Here is a 21467-nt window from a genome sequence, read left to right on the forward strand (position 1 = left end):
ATAAAAAATAGCATATGGTTGTTCTAGTTACATGAGATAAAATTTCTACCTGAGATAAATGTAGGGAAATCCACTTGGTAATAAGCATACGGTTGTTCTAGTTACATTGCTCGGACAAGACATACCACGTTATGGGCACTGTAGGTGGGTCATCGTATCATGGGCTTGTATTTTGGTACATCCAAATATCCTAACAGTGTACATGCACAGCAGCTAGCACTGATATGGTTACACTACTGTATCTCTGCATGGTCTATCTGATTTTAATTCCAGCCACTGGAATATGACCAATTGCATATGCATGTTCCGTTTTGCTGAATCTAGATAAACATATGCAGATTTGACGCAAATGTATCTCATCATGGGGTCCCTTTGTCAGGATTATTGTATATCGATAGGGTGATTATCACCAAACTAGCAGTGTATTTGAAACTAACTTGTATCAACAAAATGAGATAAAATCTGGCTGTAAGACACCTCCTCTAGGTATGCAATTGGTAGTTAATGGCATCTTCTCTAAAGTTCAGAAAACAGTAGAACACCAGATGCTGAAAGTCAAACTGGAAAGAAATAATCTAAGGACCGACAGCTGAAATTTTCTCTTAATAATTATATGAAAATTAGGACATATTGGCTTAAGCCGACAATTGTGCAGAAGGAATCACCGGATCACACGTTTTTCATCATCGAGCAATATTGAATCATGCACCGACAATGAAGAGATTACAATATTCATTTAGTCTATGACCGGCCAAAACATCAGTTTAATGATACGTTTTCTTCCCCAGAAACTATGCACCGTGATTGGCACATGGTAGAGCCAAAGTTTTACATAAACAAAACTACCTAATTCTTTTTCAAGATATATGGAAGCTTTTATTGAACTCAAGCAATTACATTAAGTTGATACAACAAATATATCGAAAATACTCGTGACATATGCATAACTAGAATGCGAACAAATACGCTCACACCCACGAGTTCTAAAATAAAAATGATATAAGAAATGTAAGGAACCATCAATCCGTCGACTAGATCACTACCCATAAACCTAGATAAAACACTCCCTCACCTCCTACTCTCAATGTTGGCACGTCGTGACAACCAAATCCTGCAACCTCGGTTTATGTAGGATAACCTAGTTACTGAGCTAGTTATGCTTTTTTTTTTGTTCATTTAGTACATATTGCATCAATGGATCTCCTTTTTTTCCCCTAATAATTTGAGGATGGTGAATCGAAAGGAAAAAAGGTGTTCCGAGTACAGTTTCACCTTTATGAAAAATTTGAAGGATAATGTTAAGGCTACGCAAAGACACTAGGCATGGCATGATAAATTGAAGGCCGGAGGATCAGGCCACCAACAGACAAGAAGAAAGGTCAGGGAAGAAAAGGCCAAAGGCAGCCAGCTTACTGTGCCAATTCTCAAAGATCAAAAACTCAGAAAGAAGTATGCAGCTGTTGAGATAAGTTCAGTGCAGTTATTTTTATCAAGCCCTGCAATAGAACAGGGGAGGAGACAAAGCCCTAACATGAGAGCATGATGCGATGATCTGGTGTTGGTGTGAAATATTATGATGGTTACCTCCAGAAAAGGACAGATCACAGATGATTCTCAAAGTTGGGCATATATAAAGGCCTCTGAAGATATCACAAACATGTTCAGACTTCAGACACAATTCTACTCCCTCCATAATTTTCATTTCAGTCATATAATTTCTGCCACTTAAATTTTGAACTAACACCTACAAAACTCAGTGTGACAATTCGCTGTTTTCTTAAACTGTTTGGAAGAAAAAAAATGATAAAAACTAAACTAGATTAGACTAAACTGTCGGAGAGTTGGTAGTGAGAAAACGATGGCTCTACGGATACAGCTGCCAGGTGCAATATTCAATCTGTTTCGCTATCCCCTAACAAACGAACAGAGTCTCCCTCCGGCACATGCGGCCCAAAGGGGGAGAAAAAAGATTGGAGAAAAGACAGATAAGACACACGAGTTAGTTGACTGGGGATGAACTCATTATGTATTAGTATGAGTGTTATATATATGCATTGGAAACAGGGACTTTTCACCGAATGTGCAGGCATAAACACATATACAAATATTCAAATTTTGTAGTGAAAGATAGCCCATTGGATTTGGATATGCCAAGTTGCCAGCTCTGTGAAGTTCGTAGTCTCCAATAGAAAAAAATGTACTAGTAGCATCTATCGATCTATTGGGGGATGTGAAGTTGTGAACACTGAACAAAAACCCAAAGAACGCAATGAGAACGTTGGGCAAATGGTAGTGCAATGCACTCAATCGTATGGCCCATGGATAATAGAACTATATGTGCATGTCTCTTTCCATTGCCTGAACTTCTTTTCAAATCTTTTTGCTTTTGTATTTCACATTCCAAAACGGTTCAAATTAAAACGTGAAGGTTCCATGATTGGATCAGCCAACAACCACTAAAGAGAAAAAGGGAGGGGCATCGGTACTGTGAGCGAACATGGCGCCAGCTTCCATAGCTCTCTTATGGGAAGCCCAATGATGCATGCATCATGCATGAGCTATTCCAAAGGAGAAATGCTGGAGAGACTAGCAGATGGATGACACTGTTGTTTCTCATAATTACACAACTACACGAGATCCGATTGATATCCAAGCAACAATTGACATGGATGTAACACCACAATGCTGGTAATGTGAGAGTTAGCAAGGACATATGATGTATTTTTGTTCATACGGCACCGTCATACTACGTATTTGATGGTATTTCAGCGCCGACCGGCCTTGGCACCAACCGCGACGTTTACACCTGACGAACGAACCCACATTCGATTAGTTGACGGTTCACGATCCCGGTGAGCTCTGCAAGAATCAGTACAGGTCTTCGAGTGGAGCAGCTGGGTGTTGGAGTTGGGAGCTAGCGTCATTTTCTTCAGTGGAACGTGGCGTCAGAACTCTGAATGCGAGATGCTGTTTCATTAAGAGGTGATCGAACTTCCTCTTGACGATTGCGTCTTAACTCTTAACCCACCATTCAGCAATCTACATCACTACTAAGCTCTACCATTTCCGGGCCAAGTAGCATGTACGTGTCACGAGTTATGCCATTTCTTCAAGGAAAATAGATGTGCCATTTCTTACATGAAAAAGTCCATACATACTTTTTTTTTCCTCACTAACACTACATGTCATGATGTGAATACATCTTGTCTATAACTTCCATCTAGTTAAATCAAACAGCTCATATCATTGTTTGTAAAGAGTTATGTTAAAAAGAAAGTTAGTACGTATAGCAGTGCTCTTCTTACATTATTAGCATTTCCAGGGGCAATTGTTATCAGAAGAAGCAGCATTATCAGCCGAAGAACAAGACAAAACAAAAAGTTCAAGATTTCTGCCGTCTTCTGCCCAAGGATGATTACAGTTTTAGTTGGAGGCCCACGACGTGCACAGCACGCTCAATGATCGAGAGCATCCTGTGCTCATGGGGTACAGGCATTCAGCCCAACCCACAACATATATTTTTCTTTTTTCTTTTATTCAGTAGCAGCAGCTTGATGCATACACTACATTCTACAGGTACAAGTACAAGCTCTCAGAAAAAAAGACCATAGCGCAAGGCACTGTGTTGCAGGAATACACGGATCCATGTTCATGGCATTTTGATAGTAGTAACAGCACTGGGCACATCATCTTCTGAAGCGACTGATGAGATGACACGCTGGTGCTCACGTTCATAGCTGTCTGTATGTACAACATCAGCAGAACTCGACAGCTCCAAGCTTCCTATTTCTCAGGGGGTCTGCACAATATAAACACTCCAGGCTCAGAATTGTCTTTCAATGAAGTTTTTTTTTGACGGAAAAAAAAAACTTCATTGAAAGAATTGTCTTTCAATGAAGTTGAAGATAAGCAAAGCTTATTCCAGATGCAGTTTAGAATGTTAGATTTCATGTCCTGATCTCTTATAACTCCAGGTGCACACTGTATAGTGGGATAAGGTGTTTTGGGACATGAATTTGGAGTCTGGATCAGCAAGGGGCCTTGCCAGTTGCCACACAAAAAACAGTAATATCACATCAAGTTACCTCCTCTTTTTTATTTGGTTGTAAATGCACGCTATTGGGCTACGTATCCACCAAGCTGAACAGTTCTGTACTGTTATGTCTACTTTAAAACACTTAACATAGTTTAGCATTTTTACAACAAACAACACTGTTGCAATGCCAGGTGCTGGTGCATATGGCAATTTTACTTAAGTCATATCACAAATGCACAACAATTGGAGTATAGGACAAGGAGAAAGTAGTGATAGTAAGCATTTTCTTGGAGAATGTGAAACAACTTACCCCTGCTAAAGTGATGCAAACAAATTAGCTTTCCTCTTCATCAGTTTGAGTAGCAACTTTTCTTGAACTCTCCACTGGATGAGAAAATTTCCCTTTAAACAGAAGTAATTAATCTGATTAGGAAGTATTCAACATAATGCTACGTGTAGAGAAAAATCATTTAGGTTCCAATACTAAAGGTTCACAATGTACACACATGGAGAAGATATAAACTGAAAACCTGAAATCTACCCAACCCAGCCATAGGTAAACTCAGCCCATATACACAAAACTCCCCAAGCATGAGGCCCACCCAACAACTGCTGGTTCAAGACAATCTGAAACACATAATGTTAGCAACTCAGTATTTCTATCTATTCTAGACCATGCACAATTAGGGCATGAACACTCAATATTTGCAAGAAAACGAATCATATAGGGCATGAACAATTGAACCCAAACTATATATGTAGCAACCCAGTCATAAATTCTAAAATCAGTTCAACCTAAACTTACCAACACAATGTTCTTTAGGCTCATTTTAACTCGTCAGTCATCGCGTACAGCCGTACAAACTATTAGAAAGTGCCTGTTATAAGTTCAGTTCTGCCAAAACAACAAGCTGAGTGCTCCTGTTACTGAGGTAATTACAGAATCTACATTTGGAAGGAAGAAATTCTGATGCCTCATGATATGGTTATGTATAACTGACATTGAGATTAGTTAGTAACTCTCACAAACAAATATTAATGCAGAGAAATCCAGGTTTAGCATCTGCATGAATCAAGTGGATGGAAGATTTACTGGAACCTCTGTCTAAATTGTTTTGAATTAACTAGTACTAAAATAGTTGTGGATCAAATTTGCGAAGCCAAACTAGGTGTAGAGTTTTCTTCCTGTCAAGCTCATGAAGGAAAAGGAGTACTAGTAAGATGAACCAAAAACTATTAGAACCATGGTTCATACATGACACTCCAAAGCCAAAATAAACTACTAAAATACAGTAATACTCTAATTTCAACCTGCAAATGAGGGGAAGGTAATCCATGTACAGTTGTTTCATACTTCAACTATTCACTATACTCTCAACCTAAACAATCATGAATCCCCAATGCTTCACCAATCAAACAAACACCCGCGGTTTGCTCCTAACCAAGGCTACTTACAGAAAAACAACGCAACAACTTCCATTTCGCAATCCAAACAAAATGCTAAATACCTTTACAACTTCCATTTCGCAATCCAGAAATGCTAATTGCCTAATTCGATCGAACTCAACTCACCTTCGACGAAGTAAGCCTCCGACGGCCACCCGCGCATGGTGGTGAGGCACATCATCTCCTCCTCCGTCATCGCCTCCGCGTTCCAGGCGGCGCCAATCGCGCTGCGGACGGCGGTGCCCACGAGGTCGGCGGCGACCCCGCGCCGCATCTCCGGGACCCAGTAGGATCCTCCCGGCACGAAGGGGAGCCACTCCGGCGCCGCCCGCCGCACGAGTACCCCGTGGATGGCGTCCTCCAGTCGCCGCATCCCCATCTCCCGCGGCCCGAAGCCGCCCCCCTCGACGCCGGACGAGGACGACGAGGAGGGGGCGTCCTCCGACGACAGGTCGATCTCGATGAACTCCACCTTCGATGAGACACCACGGACATGGAGGCGGCCGTAGGAGGGCACCGCGGCGGAGTCCGCGCGGGCCAAGGCTAGGGTTCGCGAGAGGAGGCGAGCCATGGCTGAGAGAGAGAGAGAGAGAGAGAGAGAGCGGGAGAAGCAGCCGCGGATGGAAGAGTCGAGACGGAGAAGAGGAGGAAGAAGTAGAAGAGACTCCCCTAACTATGTGCAGTGTCACTGACATGTGGGTCATACAAAAGTGGGGCCCACAAGTCAGTGGAACAACTGCAGACCGCACAGAGTGAAGGGATCTGTTTCCCGGAAGAAGAAGACGAAGAAGATATATCCGGTGGGAGATGGGCCCACATGTCAGTGACCAAATGGATGGCGCTTGCTATGGCTGAAAGGGTGGTCCCACCGGTCAGTGGCTATTAGGGAGAAATTGGTCAAGCGACGTGAAAGTCTACCCGGCTCCCCTGATCGGACGGTCCGGGTTCTTCCAGTGACGTGGATTATGGAATCTGGGCCGTCCATCCACAGAAGAAGTGGATCCTTTGGGTGGGTCAGATCGAACCCGCAGAACACCGAGCTCGCTCTCGCGGCGTCTCCCATGGCGGAAGCCGACGCGCAAACCCAGAGCCGCGCCCACTCCTCGACGGCGGCGCCGGTGGCGGGGGAGACGGCCGGCGAACCAGTCGGGTTTCCCCAGGTTAGTGATCTTCTTCCTTTCCCTTTTCTTTTCTGTCTGGGGTTCACCGCGTGGAACTGTAGTTGGGAAGACCGGTTCTTGTTCGATGGTGCCTAGATTTAGTGGGGATTCGGGGGTGGTGGTGGTGGTGGTGGGAGTTGGGATTATATGACAGGTGATTTGTCGGAAAGGTGGGATATTTGGGGGTTCTTATGGGTGTTTTGGCTCGTCCAAGTTGGAAGTTTGGTCGAGGTTTTGATGCAGTTGGGTGCATAATTGTAAACCCCTTTTAGTCTCCGATTGTGTTAGATTCTTGCAACTCGGATCGGATCGTTTTGATGTAATTGGTAGAGACTATTGTATCGGGGGAAAAATATTTGTGGTTATTGACTAGTATGATGATTATATTCATGTTGCTGCTGATGATGATAATGCAGAATGGCGCTATAAATGGGGCTCCTTTGATGTTTCCGGTGATGTACCCTATGCTTATGACGGGTATGCATCCTCAGCAGAGCCTGGATGATCAGGCTCAGGGTCCAGGGATCTATGCCATACAGCAGAATCAATTCATGGGGAGTACTCTCATGCCACTCACTTACAGGATTCCAACGTAAGCTTTTTCCTCCTAATCCTGAGCAATCTGTTACGGCATACGAATTCACTGCCTAGAATCTCGAGCATTTGTTTCACATGCCTTCACCATAATCAACATGATAGTAGGGAGGAAATCTGGAACAAAATTAGAAAGGGTTTTGAGATCGGGATGCCTAGTTTTTTTTTTCGGTAGGGCTTTTTGTAAGTAAAGTAAGAGCAGCGACTACTACAAACACAAAGCTCTTTTCACGGGTGACAATATCTTAAGGTTTTCATTAAATTATACTTCATCTACCTTATTGTCCTATTGGCAACCCATGAATTGACGAAAATATTCATGAGTTCCTTATATGTCATGCTGCTTTATCTATGAATTTACTTTGATTAATGCCCAACTCAGCAAATTTGTATACAGAAGCTCATGCGTCTGTGGTTATGAACCACAGCACATGCTGAAGAACTCCATTCATCTGCCTTATGTTATGAGATATGTTGATGCCAAAATGAGATATTGATGTTTAACCTTATTCCTCAAATGTAGATACATTCTTGCCTTCTATACGATGCCATGAACTTTCCATTACTATCTGACTTGGTTAATAATGAGTGACAGCTCAAAAGTTTAAATTTATTGCCCATGTTAGTGAATCCTAAAATCTACTCCGTACCTTTTTTGAGAGAACAACTAAACCTTTGCTGTTTCATAATATGTTTATTGCCTTATCATGCTGATTTGGGGGTTCCTAGAAATGGTGCAGAACATTAATGTGCGTTCCACAAAGTTAGTAGTGAGTTTATTCTTTCCTTGCTTATACCATCCTTTGTATTGTTAGGGAAAGTGTCGGTGCTGTGGCTGGTGAAGAGCAAGCACAGGATGCTAGGCAACAACATGGCCCTCAGAGACAAGTTGTTGTGAGGAGGTTTCACTTTGCTTTTCAGCTTGACTTGGCCCTGATCATCAAGTTAGCAGCAGTTGTCTTTCTGTTTAGCCAGGAAGGATCAAAACAAAGGCTGTTTCTTCTCATACTGTTTGCCTCAGTGATTTACTTGTGAGTGCCCTGCTTACTTCCTTGCCCAATCGCTTTTTTTGACTTGTTTTGTTTAGTTCATTGTATGTCGTTACATTTGGGTTGTTCCATCTCTTGCAGATATCAAACTGGCGCAATTACACCTTTACTAAGATGGCTGCAGCGAGCAGGAGGTGCTGCTGCTCGTCCTCCACAGGCTCCAGCTCGCCCAGAGAATCGTGCTCCGCTAGCTGCCCAGAATGATGGCAATGTTCAACCGCCTGGTAGATATCTTAAACTACACTTCAATATTGTACTATATCCTACTGCATCATTGCAACCACCAGATTCACCGTTTGACCATGTAGACATTGTAAAAAAAATTTCTACTGCTGCCAAATCCTTAATAGAGGTTTATACTGTTAGTTTAAAGCACTTCTAAAAACTTGGATGGTATAAGAACATATAGATATTGCAAAATAATGTTACAAATACTTAAAATAGGATGGATGTTTAGTCCACCTGTCTTGTTGATCCCTTGGTTTGTGTAATGGTGCCTCCTAGATTCCTAGTCTAATATACCAGGCTATTTTCTGATTGTCAGGCAATATTGAGAAGTTATATTTCTCATTCAAGATTTAACGGGCAGCATCTAGTGATATTTCACATTTAGCAGGCATTATAAAATAATATTCATTCTTTTTGAAGTGACAATATATGTTTGTTCTTATAAAATATCATTTTGCTTCTCAGGGGGAAATCTTGCAGACCCAGCAAACAATGACCAAGCTGCAGAGAACCAGGAACCAGGGGCAGCAGCTGCTAATGAGAACCAGCAAGAAGTCGATGGAGAAGGGAACAGGCGCAATTGGCTTGGAGGCGTCTTTAAAGAGGTCCAATTGATTGTTGTAGGGTTTGTTGCATCACTTCTCCCTGGCTTTCAGCACAATGACTAGAGCTAATCCCATCACTGCCTAATCTTCCATTGGCAATGTAACTGTTTATTGTGAGATAGGCGTGAACAGAAAAATGGTACAAAGCAGCACAAAGAAGAGTTTGTTATAGAACAAAAAATGGTGGCGTTGTTAATATTGTTTTCTTCCAAGTGCTATTGTTATATTTTGTTTCTAATGCGGCATGAGTATATGACTTGCTGGGAGTTACCACTTTCACTATCTAGAATAATATGACTATATATGACTTGAAGAACTTGGGTCTTTCCATGGGCAGAAGTATGTATATTCTGCAGCCGTCAACAGACCGTATGTAAAATGTGATTGAACTGTTTGTATGTGTTGGTTGTTGATTGTCATGTCCTAGCAGATATGACCGTATGAGGTTTGATTTGCTACTCACCACAAGAATCTATAATCTTCTGTTGTAAATTCTGCTAAACATGATATAGCTCGATTTTATAACATACTTTTCGCTTTCAGGACTAACACAAAGCCACCATTTTGCACTGAGCGGTGGAACATAGTGAAATGCTGTAAACTGTCCGTCTGTTGATCTTCTTGTAAAGCGTTTTCGTTGCTTTGTGCTCACTTGGAGTGCAATTGAAAGCATTGTACATGAATAGCAGTTTCGCGAGTATAAGCAGAACAAAGATTTGTCTAAACTGCTGAAAAATTGATATATGGGAGATCTCTGCGCTATACAATCTACGGACTACAATGCCTATACGCTGCATTGATTACAACCAATGTTCGACCCTCTGGTGTGCCTTTGTTGTAGAATCAGTGAATCACCAAGCAAAAATGCGCCGTGTGCTCCAAGCCTCCAAATCTGACCAAGCAGACAAATATGTAAGTAATTTGTTTTGTGCATGTAGTGGTCTTAAGATGAATGCTAATACAAATATGAATTCATGACCACTATAGTCTACACCTGAAAGCTGATGCGTTTATGAATTACGATCTCCATGTCCTGCACTTCCAATTTTCCATCTGTTCAAGTGCGCAACATGACGCCAATGCAACTCAATTCTAGTGGCTAGTGGTGATACTTCTGTCCTTTGATTATAGTCCATGCCCTGCAAAAAAATGACCCCTAGTGAATAGTTGATATCAGAATTAACAGGACTATCCGCTGATAGATATGCATGAACATGATTACTCACAGATAGATCATGTGTTACATCGATCTATCTTATTTGGAATGTTCCATGGTTGTACCTGCCTAACGCCATTTGGTGCGTAGATTACCCAGCACTAAAGAGTGGCCCCATTGGAATTATCAAAGCATATTCGGTGATGGATGGAGAGGCTCATTGCTCACCTGTAGAGCTGCTCCATTAGAACTATCAAGGCAACTTGATGATTCAAAACCATTGAGGATAGTCTAATTGTTGCATCTGCACGCTCTCGCACTTGTAGCCCAAAACCATACGGTCCACCAATACAAAATGTGAGCCTTGACGACCCCTAAAACGTTTGAAGAACACACATTACTGAAACATGGTATCCCTCAAAATTTCCAGCAGGTTTGAACTTTTAACACAAATATGTATAAAAATTTATGAATCAAGGTACAGAGCGTACCGTGTTCCCAGCATCCCCGACCAGATCAGCTACCTGCTCAGACGTGACATCCTTCCCGTTTTCATCCAGCACAACCACCTAAATATGCACATCAATGTCAAACCACTAATACACAGATAACGAAAACTACAAGATGAACTACATATGATCTCTAGAATATAAGGAGGTACTGAAACATACGAAGTCTTCAGGCTTGAGCTGCAGCATCATTGCCATGTCTTCTGCCTCCACTTGCACCTTAACATCACTGAAAGGAAAAAGAAGAACAGAGGTCAGCATCAGTGATCAACTTCTTAACAAAAAATAACTACTCCCTCCAGTAAAATATATTTGACTTTGAGAGAACTAAACTCAATTCTACCAACGTCAATGGAATGATGTGTAAAGCTACCAATCAAAACCCTTTCTACTAATATCTAGGACTATACAATATAAACAGCGTTTGGGAATGAATATGAATCGACTATAGAGTATCCTACCTTGTGAGTTTTGGGTTGGATTTGATAAGTGTGTCCTCAATATCACAGTAGTAACCAAGCTTCTCCTTGTATTCTTCAACAATGAGCTGTGCCCCTCGAGACCTCTTCTTTCCAACTGTTAGCACACGCATAGGCATTGCTCTCTTCAAACATGACCACAAGAGATATCAAACACCAAACATTATTAGACATTCATCCGTTGCTTTTGCTATGCAATTCATATGGAGAATATATTACGAAAACTATGTATTTGGCAGAAGGTTTCAACCCCTTCAGATTTCTCTAATTCATTTAATTGATGGGAAAATTAGTTCTGTGACATGGAAAGCACTTTCAGAAAAAATGTTCAGATATAGTGCTGAATCTACTGATACAAAATCCTTGTTTCAGAAGCAGTTTCCTGTTGTTCTCGCCTATATATGTCCACTAAGATCAGCCAGCAGCCTCCAGCTTTCGAGGAATTAGCAAGTACGCAGTGACCAATAAAAGCGAAAACTAAATACTTATAATTGAGAAGAAACGAACATCAAAGGGGGGAATTTTTTGCACTCCTTACCACTGATTGTGCCGAGTACTTGGATCTCTTGTCTGCACACACCCAAAGTAAGAGTAGGAACCTTAGCTCAGAATTATCAAAACCACCACAAAATCCATGATAAATTAAGCATACACAAAACAATCTAAGAAATAGGAATTCTAGGACAATTAGACACTTAGACTCGCGATAGCAAAATGGTGAAGAAAAAGTTGGAGCGGGGAGGTACTGCACCAGGAGAAGAAGGTGCCGGTGCGCCTCTGCTCTTTCCGGGGGAGCGGCTGACCCCACAGCGGCAGCTCCACGGCGACACCGCCATCGAGGAGACGAGAGACCCGCGAGCTCGAGGGGACGCCCCCTCGCCGTGGATGAGGAGAAGAACAAGACGGTTTTTCCAAGAAGGCGTTTTCCTTCTCGAGAGGCGACTTTTCGACTGTACAGGTTCTGTCTCCATAGAGTACGTTACTGCAGGCCGGAGGCGGCATATCCGCTATACTGATGCACTTGGAAGTTTGGAACAATCTTGACCTCTTAATTGAGATCTGACGGTGCTCGTAGATCCAAAAGTGTTCCGTTACCAATAGTTGCCTACAAAAATGTTGAAACCTTCTGGCAAATACAGTATATACTAGGAGCAGCAATTTCATTGCAGGGTTCACCAAAAATCCATAACCATGCTCATTAGTCTGGACAATTTAACCATCACATTAATCACAAAAACTACAAACATTTTGTCATTTTGATTGGAAATGACAATACAATCTCTAATTCGGAGGTCTGAAGAACACTACTAGCCAACATGACCTCTGAATTTTACAACAGAATACAGTATTGTACACACAAACATATTGTCGTAGCATCAGTGCTATGGTGCTACCCTCTTGTGGTCTCAAAGGACATGATGGTACAAACATTGCCTGCTGCCCTCATATCATCGTCTCATGAAGACGAAGAGCGAGCCTCTTGATCCTTTTCCCAGCCTGATCTTCTCGTCGACATAGGTGATCTCCAGCTTAACTTCGCTCTCGCCACCATACTGAAACCCCAGGGAGCCTACCTTCACTTCTGGTGGCTCGAATATGACCTGAATCCACTTACCATCCAGCACATTCAGCTTGCCTGTCATGCCCAACATAACAAGAACTTCATGAGATCACATTCAGTATTGCTGTGCAGATTTGTCACGCCCAGTCTGAATAGAGAATGAGTTGACAGATGGTGTCTGTTTTTTACCTTTCAGAGATACCGCACCATCGAAACCAAAGACAGAGAAGGACACCTTGTTTTTTACAACATCAGGCGCTTGCACCACCTGAGCCATCTCATCGGTTTTGAATATCAGGCGGCCGAGAGGAGTCCGGTAGAGCCCTCCCGGTGATGTCGGTACTGAGCAGTACACAACCTCCCACTCTGGTAGGTCAGGTCAAGTGCAATAAGCAAGAAAATTAGTCAGGATGGCATGAGGTTTACAGTGTTGTAATACAACCCAAACCTCAATGTAATGCTCGTTGTTACTTTACTGGTTGTCAGTCAGTGACACAATCAATTTTGGAGATATTATTTGGAGAATTGGGGCAATTTCACTCTTTCAATACCTCCAAATATTAGTGGAGACTTGACAGGATCGTCTATGCAGTACTTGGCAAGCTGTAGTGCGACATCAGCAACTTCCTGATGCCCATCTTTGGGCAGCAAAACTCCACGGTCAGTTCCCTTCACCTGTTGATATCATGTTAAGGCAATTAAGACATCAAATTAACATGATGAATTGCTGACGGAGGTTTACTTGCACGAGTCTGATAAATAAAAAATATATATATACAAGAAACTGAAAATGACAGAAGGAAAAAGGTAAGTAATTGGAAACCAATAATAAGGAATATTCTCCAGGATTTATACAAAAATCCGAATTTTTTTGGTGTAAGATAAGAAAAAACTAATTGAGGTTAAAATTAGTACTATGGAACACCAGAACTCGTTAATTTCTGAGTCAAGAAATGTGTTCTAATGTGGAGTACAAGATTGCATAAACCGAGCACTGAGCAGAAGCTAGGAATCCGGAAAGAGTGCACCCAAGAAGAGCAGAGAGATGATGTTTCAGCATCACCTTGGAGAGGATGGAGTCGATGAGCTCAGGCGGCGCCCGGAGACCCGGCGCTGCGGCGAGGGAGCATCGGACGGGCGTGGCGCACCGGCGGCGAGGCCGCCGGAGAGCGGCGGCCGATGGAGGTGCGGCGGAGGAGAAGCGGATGTGCGTGGGCGCCGCAGAAGCCGACATTTCCTTCTGTGTCTGTGTGTGGTGATAAGCTGATAGCTGAAGCCTGCCTTGCCTATTTCTTTTGTTTAAAAAAAAAAGAATATTCATGCAGATTTTTTTCTGAATAATTTGAAATCATTTCCCTGTTTTTTTAAAGAAAAAACTGGAGCTCGGAGCATGCCACGAGATATTCAATTAATTTATAGATATATGGATTATTCGTTCTACACTAAAGTATGATTTTTCTTTTAAAAAAACTTTTTACATCAATACATAGCACTACTTCCGTTTTTTAATTGTATGATTGACTTTTTAGATATGGTTGTCCATTGTCTTATTAAAAAAATACAATTATTATTTATTTTATTATCATTTGATTTATTATTAAATGTTCTTTGAGTATGATTTAAATTTCTTTATACTTGTATATAAATTTTAAATAAGACGAATGGTTAAATGTTTATTAAAAAGTCAACGGCATCATAATCAAGATAATACTACCTCCGTTTTTTAATAGACGACGCCGTTAACTTTTTCTCACATGTTTGACCATTCGTCTTATTCAAAAATTTTATACAAATGTATAAGATATAAATCACACTTAAAGTACTATGAGTGATAAAAGAACTCATAACAAAATAAATTATAATTACGTAATTTTTTTTGAATAAGACGAATGGTCAAACATGTGAGAAAAAGTCAACGACGTCATCTATTAAAAAATAGAGGGAGTATATTTTAAGCTATTTTTTAATTTATACACAATATTTGATTTATTTTTAAGCAATCGTGACTAATCTGTCCAACCATCCTGTTAGAAAGCGTTGTCCAATCATCCCGTTAGAAAGCGTAGGAATGTGTGAGTCAGCGCGAAACATGAACAATTGGGATAAGACAAAGGTTTGCCAAAGCTTTATGGATAAATCAATAAAAATGGGCCTCAATAATGACTTCTCCCCTAGTTATACAATAAGCTTCATGTACATGACAGAATCTGCAGCTAGAAATCAAGAGAAATAGGCTAGCAAAAAACAAGGTGAACCTAAAGAAATTTGTATTCAGGAGTGGCAATGGCCTGACCGTGGAGATCTGAACCACCCTAATGCTGCGGCGTATGCCTTCTCCTCTCCCTATTCCTATACCAGCTATTGTTAATAAATCTGCTGTTCTCTTCCAATTTACAAAGATTCCTGTAACAGAATATCTCCTATATATCCACTAGTATGGAGGAATTTTTTTAGTGTAGGGTACCCATGCAACTCTGCAGAACTCAAAAACGGGTGTAATTTGAGAATGAGTTCATGAGGCGGTTTATGGATTCAGGGTAGAACTTTCTCGCAAACAAGTAACACGGTCTCTTCACTCCATTCCATAAGCAAGGCCTCTGCGTAACCACTTTCTGCACAGGCATGCAAAATGCATTAGTGCCTTTTATGAATCACAAAAAGTATGTTGGGTAAAAATGTATTTCATATAGAGAACGGTGACACATGGAAGATGGAAGGAAAGAGATCATTTGAACAGTGGATTGGCATTTATCTAAAAAAAAAATACAAGCCTAGTAGGAGTATCTTTATTTGGTGGTTTGCTGACTTTAGGACTAGAGAACCACAGGGGAATAGCACCCTTTTTTCTAGAAACTGCTAATTTTGCATAGCAATTACAAATTTACACTAGGTTAATAATGTAACTAACACGATCTCAGGTGCTCAGAAGCATAATCAATTTCACATAGCCATTTCTAGAGATAACACCTTCCTACTGTCGATATGTAAAATAGCCTAAATTCATGTGGATCATAAGTCATAGACAAAGTATCAATGAACAAGTATGGGAATTAACTACCAAAATATATGACTTTCAAAAGATATAAAATAAAGCTAATACACATGTCAATTGACTGCAAAATAAAGATACAAAATATAGATAGATAGATAGATAGATAGATAGATAGATAGATAGATAGATAGAGAGAGAGAGAGAGAGAGAGAGAGAGAGAGAGAGGTACCTTGCTATCGCTGGTGATATGGTAGCTCATGTCAATTGACTGCAAAGAAAAAGATCACAGTGTTAAAAGTAAGATTATGAATTATGCTATTATATTATTAATGATAAACAGTAATACGAAGAACATACTGTTATATTCTTCAGAAGCTCGTATGTAACATCATTTGCCCGATAAGCTTTCGGATGCCACTTCCCTTCAGACCAGTCAACATGAGTCACAGACCAGTTGGCAATTCCATTTGGATCTATCATCTGGTTGACACAAATACAAGTACACAATATAAAAAGGCTGCAGTGGATTTTACGGGATGATGTAATTACTCATTCCTTTAAAAAAATAGAGTAAATTTCAAAAAACTGTAATTATTTGGTTAATTAAAGCTATTACTTGCTACTCCCTCCGTTTCGAAATATTTGACACCGTTGACTTTTTAGCACATGTTTGACCGTTCGTCTTATTCAAAAACTTTTGTGAAATATGTAAAATTATATGCCTACATAAAAATATATTTAGCAATGAATTAAATGATAGGAAAAGAATTAATAATTACTTAAATTTTTTGAATAAGAGGAACGGTCAAACATGTGCTAAAAAGTCAACGGCGTCAAACATTTCGAAATGGAGGGAGTACAACTTTAACTCGGTATTTCACAAAACTGCAACAATAACAGACAGTTTTATCAGAAAACTCCAATTCTGTCCTCTACATGTGTATGACATATGAGCCCGATTGCAACAGCATGAGTACTTTATTTGTGTATGATATGTGGGCCCAAACTTGTCAAATATAGAAAATTGCAGCATTCTGATAAAATCAGATGCTATTGATGCGACAAACTAGTAGTACTCCCTCCGTTTCAGGTTATAGTTTCAAGTTATAAGATGTTTTGACTTTGGCTAAAGTCAAAACTGTTTTAAGTTTGACTAAGTTTATAGAAAAAAATAGTAATATTTTCGACCCAAGATAAATTTATTATAAAATATATTTAATTATTAATTTAATAAAACAAATTTTGTAATGTAAATATTACTATATTTGTCTATAAACTTAGTTAAACTTAAAGTAGTTTGACTTTGACCAAAGTCAAAACATCTTAAAACCTAAAACGGAGGAAGTAGTTTTTTAAATTTACTAAAAAAATATATAATTTTTCAACATGTAACAGGGTTAAATTTCATCATATGAAGTCAATTTGTGTACTGACATGGAATAGTGTTGGCAAATAATGCTCGTCAGCATAGCAGTTGCGACCATCTTCCATCCCAGGCTGCAAAAGAGCAAAGAATAGATCATCATTCATCAGACATGTTGCACAACGGCGCCAATATTTGCAGCAGACAACACAGAGTCTCTAAGTTATTATTATGGTAAACTATGGAAAAAGAGCCGCACTAAAAATCCATCTGCGTTATCAAAGTACAATAATTCTTAGCAATTCATAAAGATCAACACAGATGCACACAAACACCTATAGGGCCTATAAAAGGTAACAGTTGCCTTTTAGATTCAAAACTTGCACAGACGAATATTAAGTGCAACCTCACGGTAAAAGATAATTCAATAACATATATAACTGCTCAAGAAAAAAAATAACACACTATAACGTCTAAATGACAAACATCAAAGGTCAAATTACAGGGGAATAAGTACAGAGATATAGAGGAACATAACTCTGAAGTTTAACAAAATTGTATAGTATAAATCAAGTCTAGCACACAGTGCATATATTCCAACCTTAATAGGCTTATGTGACAATATCTGCAGATACGCTTTTAAAAATTGGGACCTTACCTTACAATGAAGCTTGAACTTAGTATAGTAAAGACTGTCCGCAATTATCATCAATGCATGCTGACGCTTGACTGAGAACCACTGAAATATTTAGAACAGTTGTTCAAATGCATTCTTTCATGTGACAACAATTATTGGCAAAACAAAATAAAAGAAAATATAGGCACAAACCACTTTTTTTTTTGGCAAAGATAAAACATCAAAACGGTAACTATTTTGCTCAAGTTGAAATGGCATTGAACCAAAGATATCTAAGGAACTTCCATAAAAAAGAGGATATCTGAGGAATAATTCATTAAAAGTTTAAAGTTCAGAAAACAAAAGTTGGCATCTTGAAGAGTCTATTTAAAGAAAAGGATATGATCTAGAAAGTGAGGACAACACCATGAAAAATTAGATTGTATTAGAAATGAACAGTAAATAGCCCATTAACATGCAAGCGAGAATTTTAAGCTTACCTGTGAACCCTTCCTGAAGTCACTCTCTCTAACTTCAGGTAACATATGTTTAGAATATCTAAAATTTCCATGTGGTCCAGGATCATAAAAGCTGACCAAGGAAATAAAGGAGAGCGTAAGCAGTATTAATAATGACTATAAAGTTACTCGTCACTGACAGTATATATGAAAATGGAATATAAGAAACTTTGCTTACAATGTCATCCCATGTTTAAGTCAGTGTAAGAGTTAACATGTGAATACATAAACGGAAGTTGAGATAAATCCTCAAAATAATTGGAAAAGAAACTGACTTACGAATCAATAAAACTGATATTTGTTCCTATCAGGTAGTTATACACATAATCAAAATTGTGCAAAGGTACACAGCTGTAAAAAAACACAAAAACTGATATCAGATAAATTTTTTCATTAAAGATAATGGGATTAGTTCAAAACAGGATTTGTTTTATACCTGTCAGAGAGTAACACAAAATGCTGATTGTCAACGTCTTCCAGTGCATTTGCCAACAACCTTCTCTCTGCATCAACCATGGAAATCTTACCCCATACCACCTGCAACAAAAAGTAAAACAATGGCACCATCACCTACAGCTTCAAATCACTACGATAAGCTGAAAGTAATCTTCATTTTTATAATGCAAGCTGTTAATCTTCATGAGCGCCGTAAAATTGTATAATACCTTTTCACTGCGTATGTCTCGATCAATAAATAAGGGACTGGCATGTTCTGGTTTCTCCCTTGAGGCATGAACATATATGGTATATCTTCCCTCATGACCCTGCGGAAACAACAAGAGAAGACATGGTGAATTAGCACTCAGCAAAAAGAGGTGGCACAAGAATTAGGATATCCTTTCAATATTAGTAGTTCTGGGCAATAAACATATACAAAAGAAAAGTCAGAGAAAGTGATAGTATAAATGTTGACAAAATGAATGCAATTCTACATAAGCTTAATTATCATGAAAACCCCACTTCTAAATCTTGCTTCTTAGCTAGGTGCAAATGGGCATGCCCGTAATACTAATTACAGCATCAACTTAGAAATTTCAGTGTGCTTCAGTCTTTTTGATGCAGTATGCCGGATGAGAACCCAATCACAGATGTAGTAGAAGAGAAGTGATAACGAACCTCAAAAAATTTCTCCCATAATCTTTCAAATGGCAATGTACCAGGAGTTAAGAACATGAAAGCAACTTTTGATCTCTTCGACTTAACAGGAGGTGTTGATAGGATCTGTTTGAAAACAACTTGTGAGGCTCTCTCTTGATCCGTCAATTCCCTGACAGGCTCTGCAGGTAACCAATCTCTCATAGGAGACGTATAATGCTGGGGTGGATAGAGATAAGCCCACAGTGTTACAATGGAGACGAAAGCTACAACAAGTATGCACAAATGTTTTTTCGGAGAAGTTCGTCCGCGAGGGAGAGGAGCAGACTTCATATCCTTGATAGGTAACTGCCACAATTGGTGTGCCTTCATCTATTAAATCTTCACTGTGAAGGCTTGACTCCCATTACCCTAAGATTTTACCAGCTTTTCCTGCAATTCAGAGCTAGAATTGAGGGGGGACACCTCTTGCTACTATCAGTTCTTCTGCAAAATGAATAAAAGGTGCTATTGTGAAAATGTTGTTCCCATGTTACAAAAAGATGGGAGATACTTTGTCTGGTTTTTCTCCATCTTTTGTGTCTTATTAATATTTACCGATGAAAGCTAGTTACAGTTTGGTTCAGAATTGTTGACACAACAGTAAAGGGGCATCAGATTACATGAGTTTTGGTATTCAACAGACGATAACCTCTTTTTTTTTTGCTCCACTCAATGGTGTTGGAACATTAAGAAGCTTGTTTGACGAATGTACCACTTAAACAGCAGTAAAAAAAAAAGGATCTTTGTGGTCCAACATGGAAAGCATGGGTGCTAGTAGATCATAACAAGAAACATAACAAGAACGACAAGGTATGACGAATGCATCACTTAAACAGCAAAAAAATAAAAAATAAAAAAATCGATCTTTATGATCCAACACGGAAGAAGGCATGCGCTATCTATCATAACAAGAAGATAAGCTTTAGCCAAAAAACAACACACTATTAAGGAGCGGACCTGACATGGGAAATTTTACAAATTGCTAGTATTAGTGCTGCACCACGTACAGGAAAATCGGGAACAGAAGGTTAATAATTGGAGGGAGGGGCGAAAAAATAAACCCAATCTCAATCCAAGCCCAGATGGATATCAAAATCTACAGCACGATGAGCGCGGAGGGGAGGGAGGGGAAGGATGGGCTACGAGAGAAGAACAACGAACGAATACCTTCAGCTCGAATTCGAACCGAGATGGGAGGGCCGCCGGGGCAGCGGCGCAGGATCGGACGCCGCACGCCGCGCGGGCGGAGGAGATCCCAGAACCCGCGACCAAAAGGATGGGAATCGAAATCGAACCGAACCGAATCGGATCAAACGGAAAAAAAGGCGAATCGCTCGGTGAATCCGCCGCGAGATCCACACAAGCCCCTTCCCCCCAACAAGCCGACGCCGATCAAAGCTAGCTACAATGGCGCGCAGCTTAGCTCGGGCTCGGCGCGAGAGAGGAGTCGGAAACCGATCGCGAATCTGCCGGGGAGGGTTTATATCGAACGCGGCAACGCTGCCCCGCCCCTGCGACCGCGACGAGTAAACGGAAGAAAAGGAAATAAAAAAACCGCCTCTTGTATTTTACTATATGACGGCTAGATTTTATTTTCTTTTTTTTTTTTACAAAACTCTGGCTCCGTTCTCTGCTGCACCTTCCGACTCTCGTTTAATCGTTTATAGAAAATCTGAAAACAAATTATATTAATTTAATTTTAAGTATTTTATTATACTTAATTAATCATGTGCTAATTCAGTTTCATTTTAGGTGTTAAAAAAAAGGAAAATTGGAACCATGCCATTATAATTTTGCAAAATTTGAGATATGTCATACTGACCCATTGTGGGTTCTACATGTCATTGACTCATGTGGGTTCTACATGTCATTGAGATACCGATGACATATCTCAAACTTTGCAAAATTATAATGGCATGGTTCCAATTTACCCTAGAAAAAATATAACCCATCCTCCCGTACGCATCCTTAATTCCTAATTCTTTTTTATCTATATTTCCTAATTCTTTTTTATCTAT

At 40.0% G+C, this 21467-nt stretch overlaps 5 protein-coding genes across 7 annotated transcripts; 1 reads left to right on the forward strand and 4 right to left on the reverse strand.

Moving 5' to 3' along the window:
• Positions 1-3371: 3371 nt before the first annotated feature.
• Positions 3372-6057, reverse strand: LOC4336919 (uncharacterized). Of its 2 annotated transcripts, XR_010740541.1 has the most exons (4): positions 5609-6057; positions 4842-4931; positions 4347-4438; positions 3372-3799 (listed from the first exon to the last, which is right to left on the reverse strand). XR_010740541.1 is itself a non-coding variant. In XM_015778469.3 (3 exons), exons 1-2 carry the CDS (start codon positions 6051-6053, stop codon positions 4371-4373), a joined length of 513 nt encoding a protein of 170 aa, XP_015633955.1. In that variant the 5' UTR covers positions 6054-6057; the 3' UTR covers positions 3372-3799; positions 4347-4370. The 2 variants fall into 2 exon arrangements, 1 of the variants encoding a protein (XP_015633955.1); XM_015778469.3 differs by lacking the exon at positions 4842-4931.
• Positions 6058-6509: 452 nt separating this feature from the next.
• LOC4336920 (uncharacterized) lies at positions 6510-9434 on the forward strand. Its single transcript, XM_015781793.3, has 5 exons — positions 6510-6642; positions 7059-7234; positions 8052-8267; positions 8367-8509; positions 8979-9434. Exons 1-5 carry the CDS (start codon positions 6544-6546, stop codon positions 9179-9181), a joined length of 837 nt encoding a protein of 278 aa, XP_015637279.1. The 5' UTR covers positions 6510-6543; the 3' UTR covers positions 9182-9434.
• Positions 9435-9710: 276 nt separating this feature from the next.
• On the reverse strand, positions 9711-12183 carry LOC4336921 (putative RNA methyltransferase At5g10620). Its single transcript, XM_015781794.3, has 8 exons — positions 12014-12183; positions 11801-11832; positions 11245-11387; positions 10946-11012; positions 10766-10843; positions 10503-10648; positions 10113-10257; positions 9711-10010 (listed from the first exon to the last, which is right to left on the reverse strand). Exons 1-7 carry the CDS (start codon positions 12096-12098, stop codon positions 10218-10220), a joined length of 591 nt encoding a protein of 196 aa, XP_015637280.1. The 5' UTR covers positions 12099-12183; the 3' UTR covers positions 9711-10010; positions 10113-10217.
• A 277-nt stretch (positions 12184-12460) lies between these two features.
• Positions 12461-14088, reverse strand: LOC4336922 (probable plastid-lipid-associated protein 8, chloroplastic). The gene is made up of 4 exons (XM_015778679.3): positions 13887-14088; positions 13375-13498; positions 13013-13189; positions 12461-12898 (listed from the first exon to the last, which is right to left on the reverse strand). Exons 1-4 carry the CDS (start codon positions 14055-14057, stop codon positions 12711-12713), a joined length of 660 nt encoding a protein of 219 aa, XP_015634165.1. The 5' UTR covers positions 14058-14088; the 3' UTR covers positions 12461-12710.
• Positions 14089-14937: 849 nt separating this feature from the next.
• Positions 14938-20905, reverse strand: LOC9269547 (glycosyltransferase BC10-like). Of its 2 annotated transcripts, none has more exons than XM_015778115.3 (11): positions 20617-20905; positions 19429-19839; positions 18978-19076; positions 18749-18849; positions 18592-18663; positions 18295-18385; positions 17837-17917; positions 17250-17312; positions 16173-16295; positions 16045-16083; positions 14938-15435 (listed from the first exon to the last, which is right to left on the reverse strand). In XM_015778115.3, exons 2-11 carry the CDS (start codon positions 19777-19779, stop codon positions 15307-15309), a joined length of 1149 nt encoding a protein of 382 aa, XP_015633601.1. In that variant the 5' UTR covers positions 19780-19839; positions 20617-20905; the 3' UTR covers positions 14938-15306. The 2 variants fall into 2 exon arrangements, with proteins under 2 accessions (XP_015633601.1, XP_015633600.1); XM_015778114.3 differs by having other exon boundaries at positions 19429-19893.
• Positions 20906-21467: the final 562 nt, after the last annotated feature.

This window comes from Oryza sativa, chromosome 4 (genome assembly GCF_034140825.1).
Source record: "Oryza sativa Japonica Group chromosome 4, ASM3414082v1".
Taxonomy (NCBI): domain Eukaryota; kingdom Viridiplantae; phylum Streptophyta; class Magnoliopsida; order Poales; family Poaceae; genus Oryza; species Oryza sativa.

Bases quoted from the DNA above. Each gene is read 5' to 3' on its own strand.
- LOC4336919 (XM_015778469.3), bottom strand. From the start codon at position 6,053: ATGGCTCGCCTCCTCTCGCGAACCCTAGCCTTGGCCCGCGCGGACTCC. The intron at 4,439-5,608 runs GTGAGTTGAGTT...TTCTGTTTAAAG, and splicing joins GGAGGCTTACTTCGTCGAAG to GGAAATTTTCTCATCCAGTG.
- LOC4336920 (XM_015781793.3), top strand. From the start codon at position 6,544: ATGGCGGAAGCCGACGCGCAAACCCAGAGCCGCGCCCACTCCTCGACG. The intron at 7,235-8,051 runs GTAAGCTTTTTC...TTGTATTGTTAG, and splicing joins CTCACTTACAGGATTCCAAC to GGAAAGTGTCGGTGCTGTGG. The intron at 8,510-8,978 runs GTAGATATCTTA...TTTGCTTCTCAG, and splicing joins TGGCAATGTTCAACCGCCTG to GGGGAAATCTTGCAGACCCA.
- LOC4336921 (XM_015781794.3), bottom strand. From the start codon at position 12,098: ATGGCGGTGTCGCCGTGGAGCTGCCGCTGTGGGGTCAGCCGCTCCCCC. The intron at 11,013-11,244 runs GTAGGATACTCT...TTTTCCTTTCAG, and splicing joins TCCAACCCAAAACTCACAAG to TGATGTTAAGGTGCAAGTGG. The intron at 10,258-10,502 runs GTGAGCAATGAG...ATTTTTTTGCAG, and splicing joins CTAATGGAGCAGCTCTACAG to GGCATGGACTATAATCAAAG.
- LOC4336922 (XM_015778679.3), bottom strand. From the start codon at position 14,057: ATGTCGGCTTCTGCGGCGCCCACGCACATCCGCTTCTCCTCCGCCGCA. The intron at 13,190-13,374 runs GTATTGAAAGAG...CTGACCTACCAG, and splicing joins GTCTCCACTAATATTTGGAG to AGTGGGAGGTTGTGTACTGC. The intron at 12,899-13,012 runs GTAAAAAACAGA...TGGGCATGACAG, and splicing joins TGGTGCGGTATCTCTGAAAG to GCAAGCTGAATGTGCTGGAT.
- LOC9269547 (XM_015778115.3), bottom strand. From the start codon at position 19,779: ATGAAGGCACACCAATTGTGGCAGTTACCTATCAAGGATATGAAGTCT. The intron at 19,077-19,428 runs GTTCGTTATCAC...TTGTTTCCGCAG, and splicing joins TATGGGAGAAATTTTTTGAG to GGTCATGAGGGAAGATATAC. The intron at 18,386-18,591 runs GTAAGTCAGTTT...TTCCTTGGTCAG, and splicing joins AATATCAGTTTTATTGATTC to CTTTTATGATCCTGGACCAC.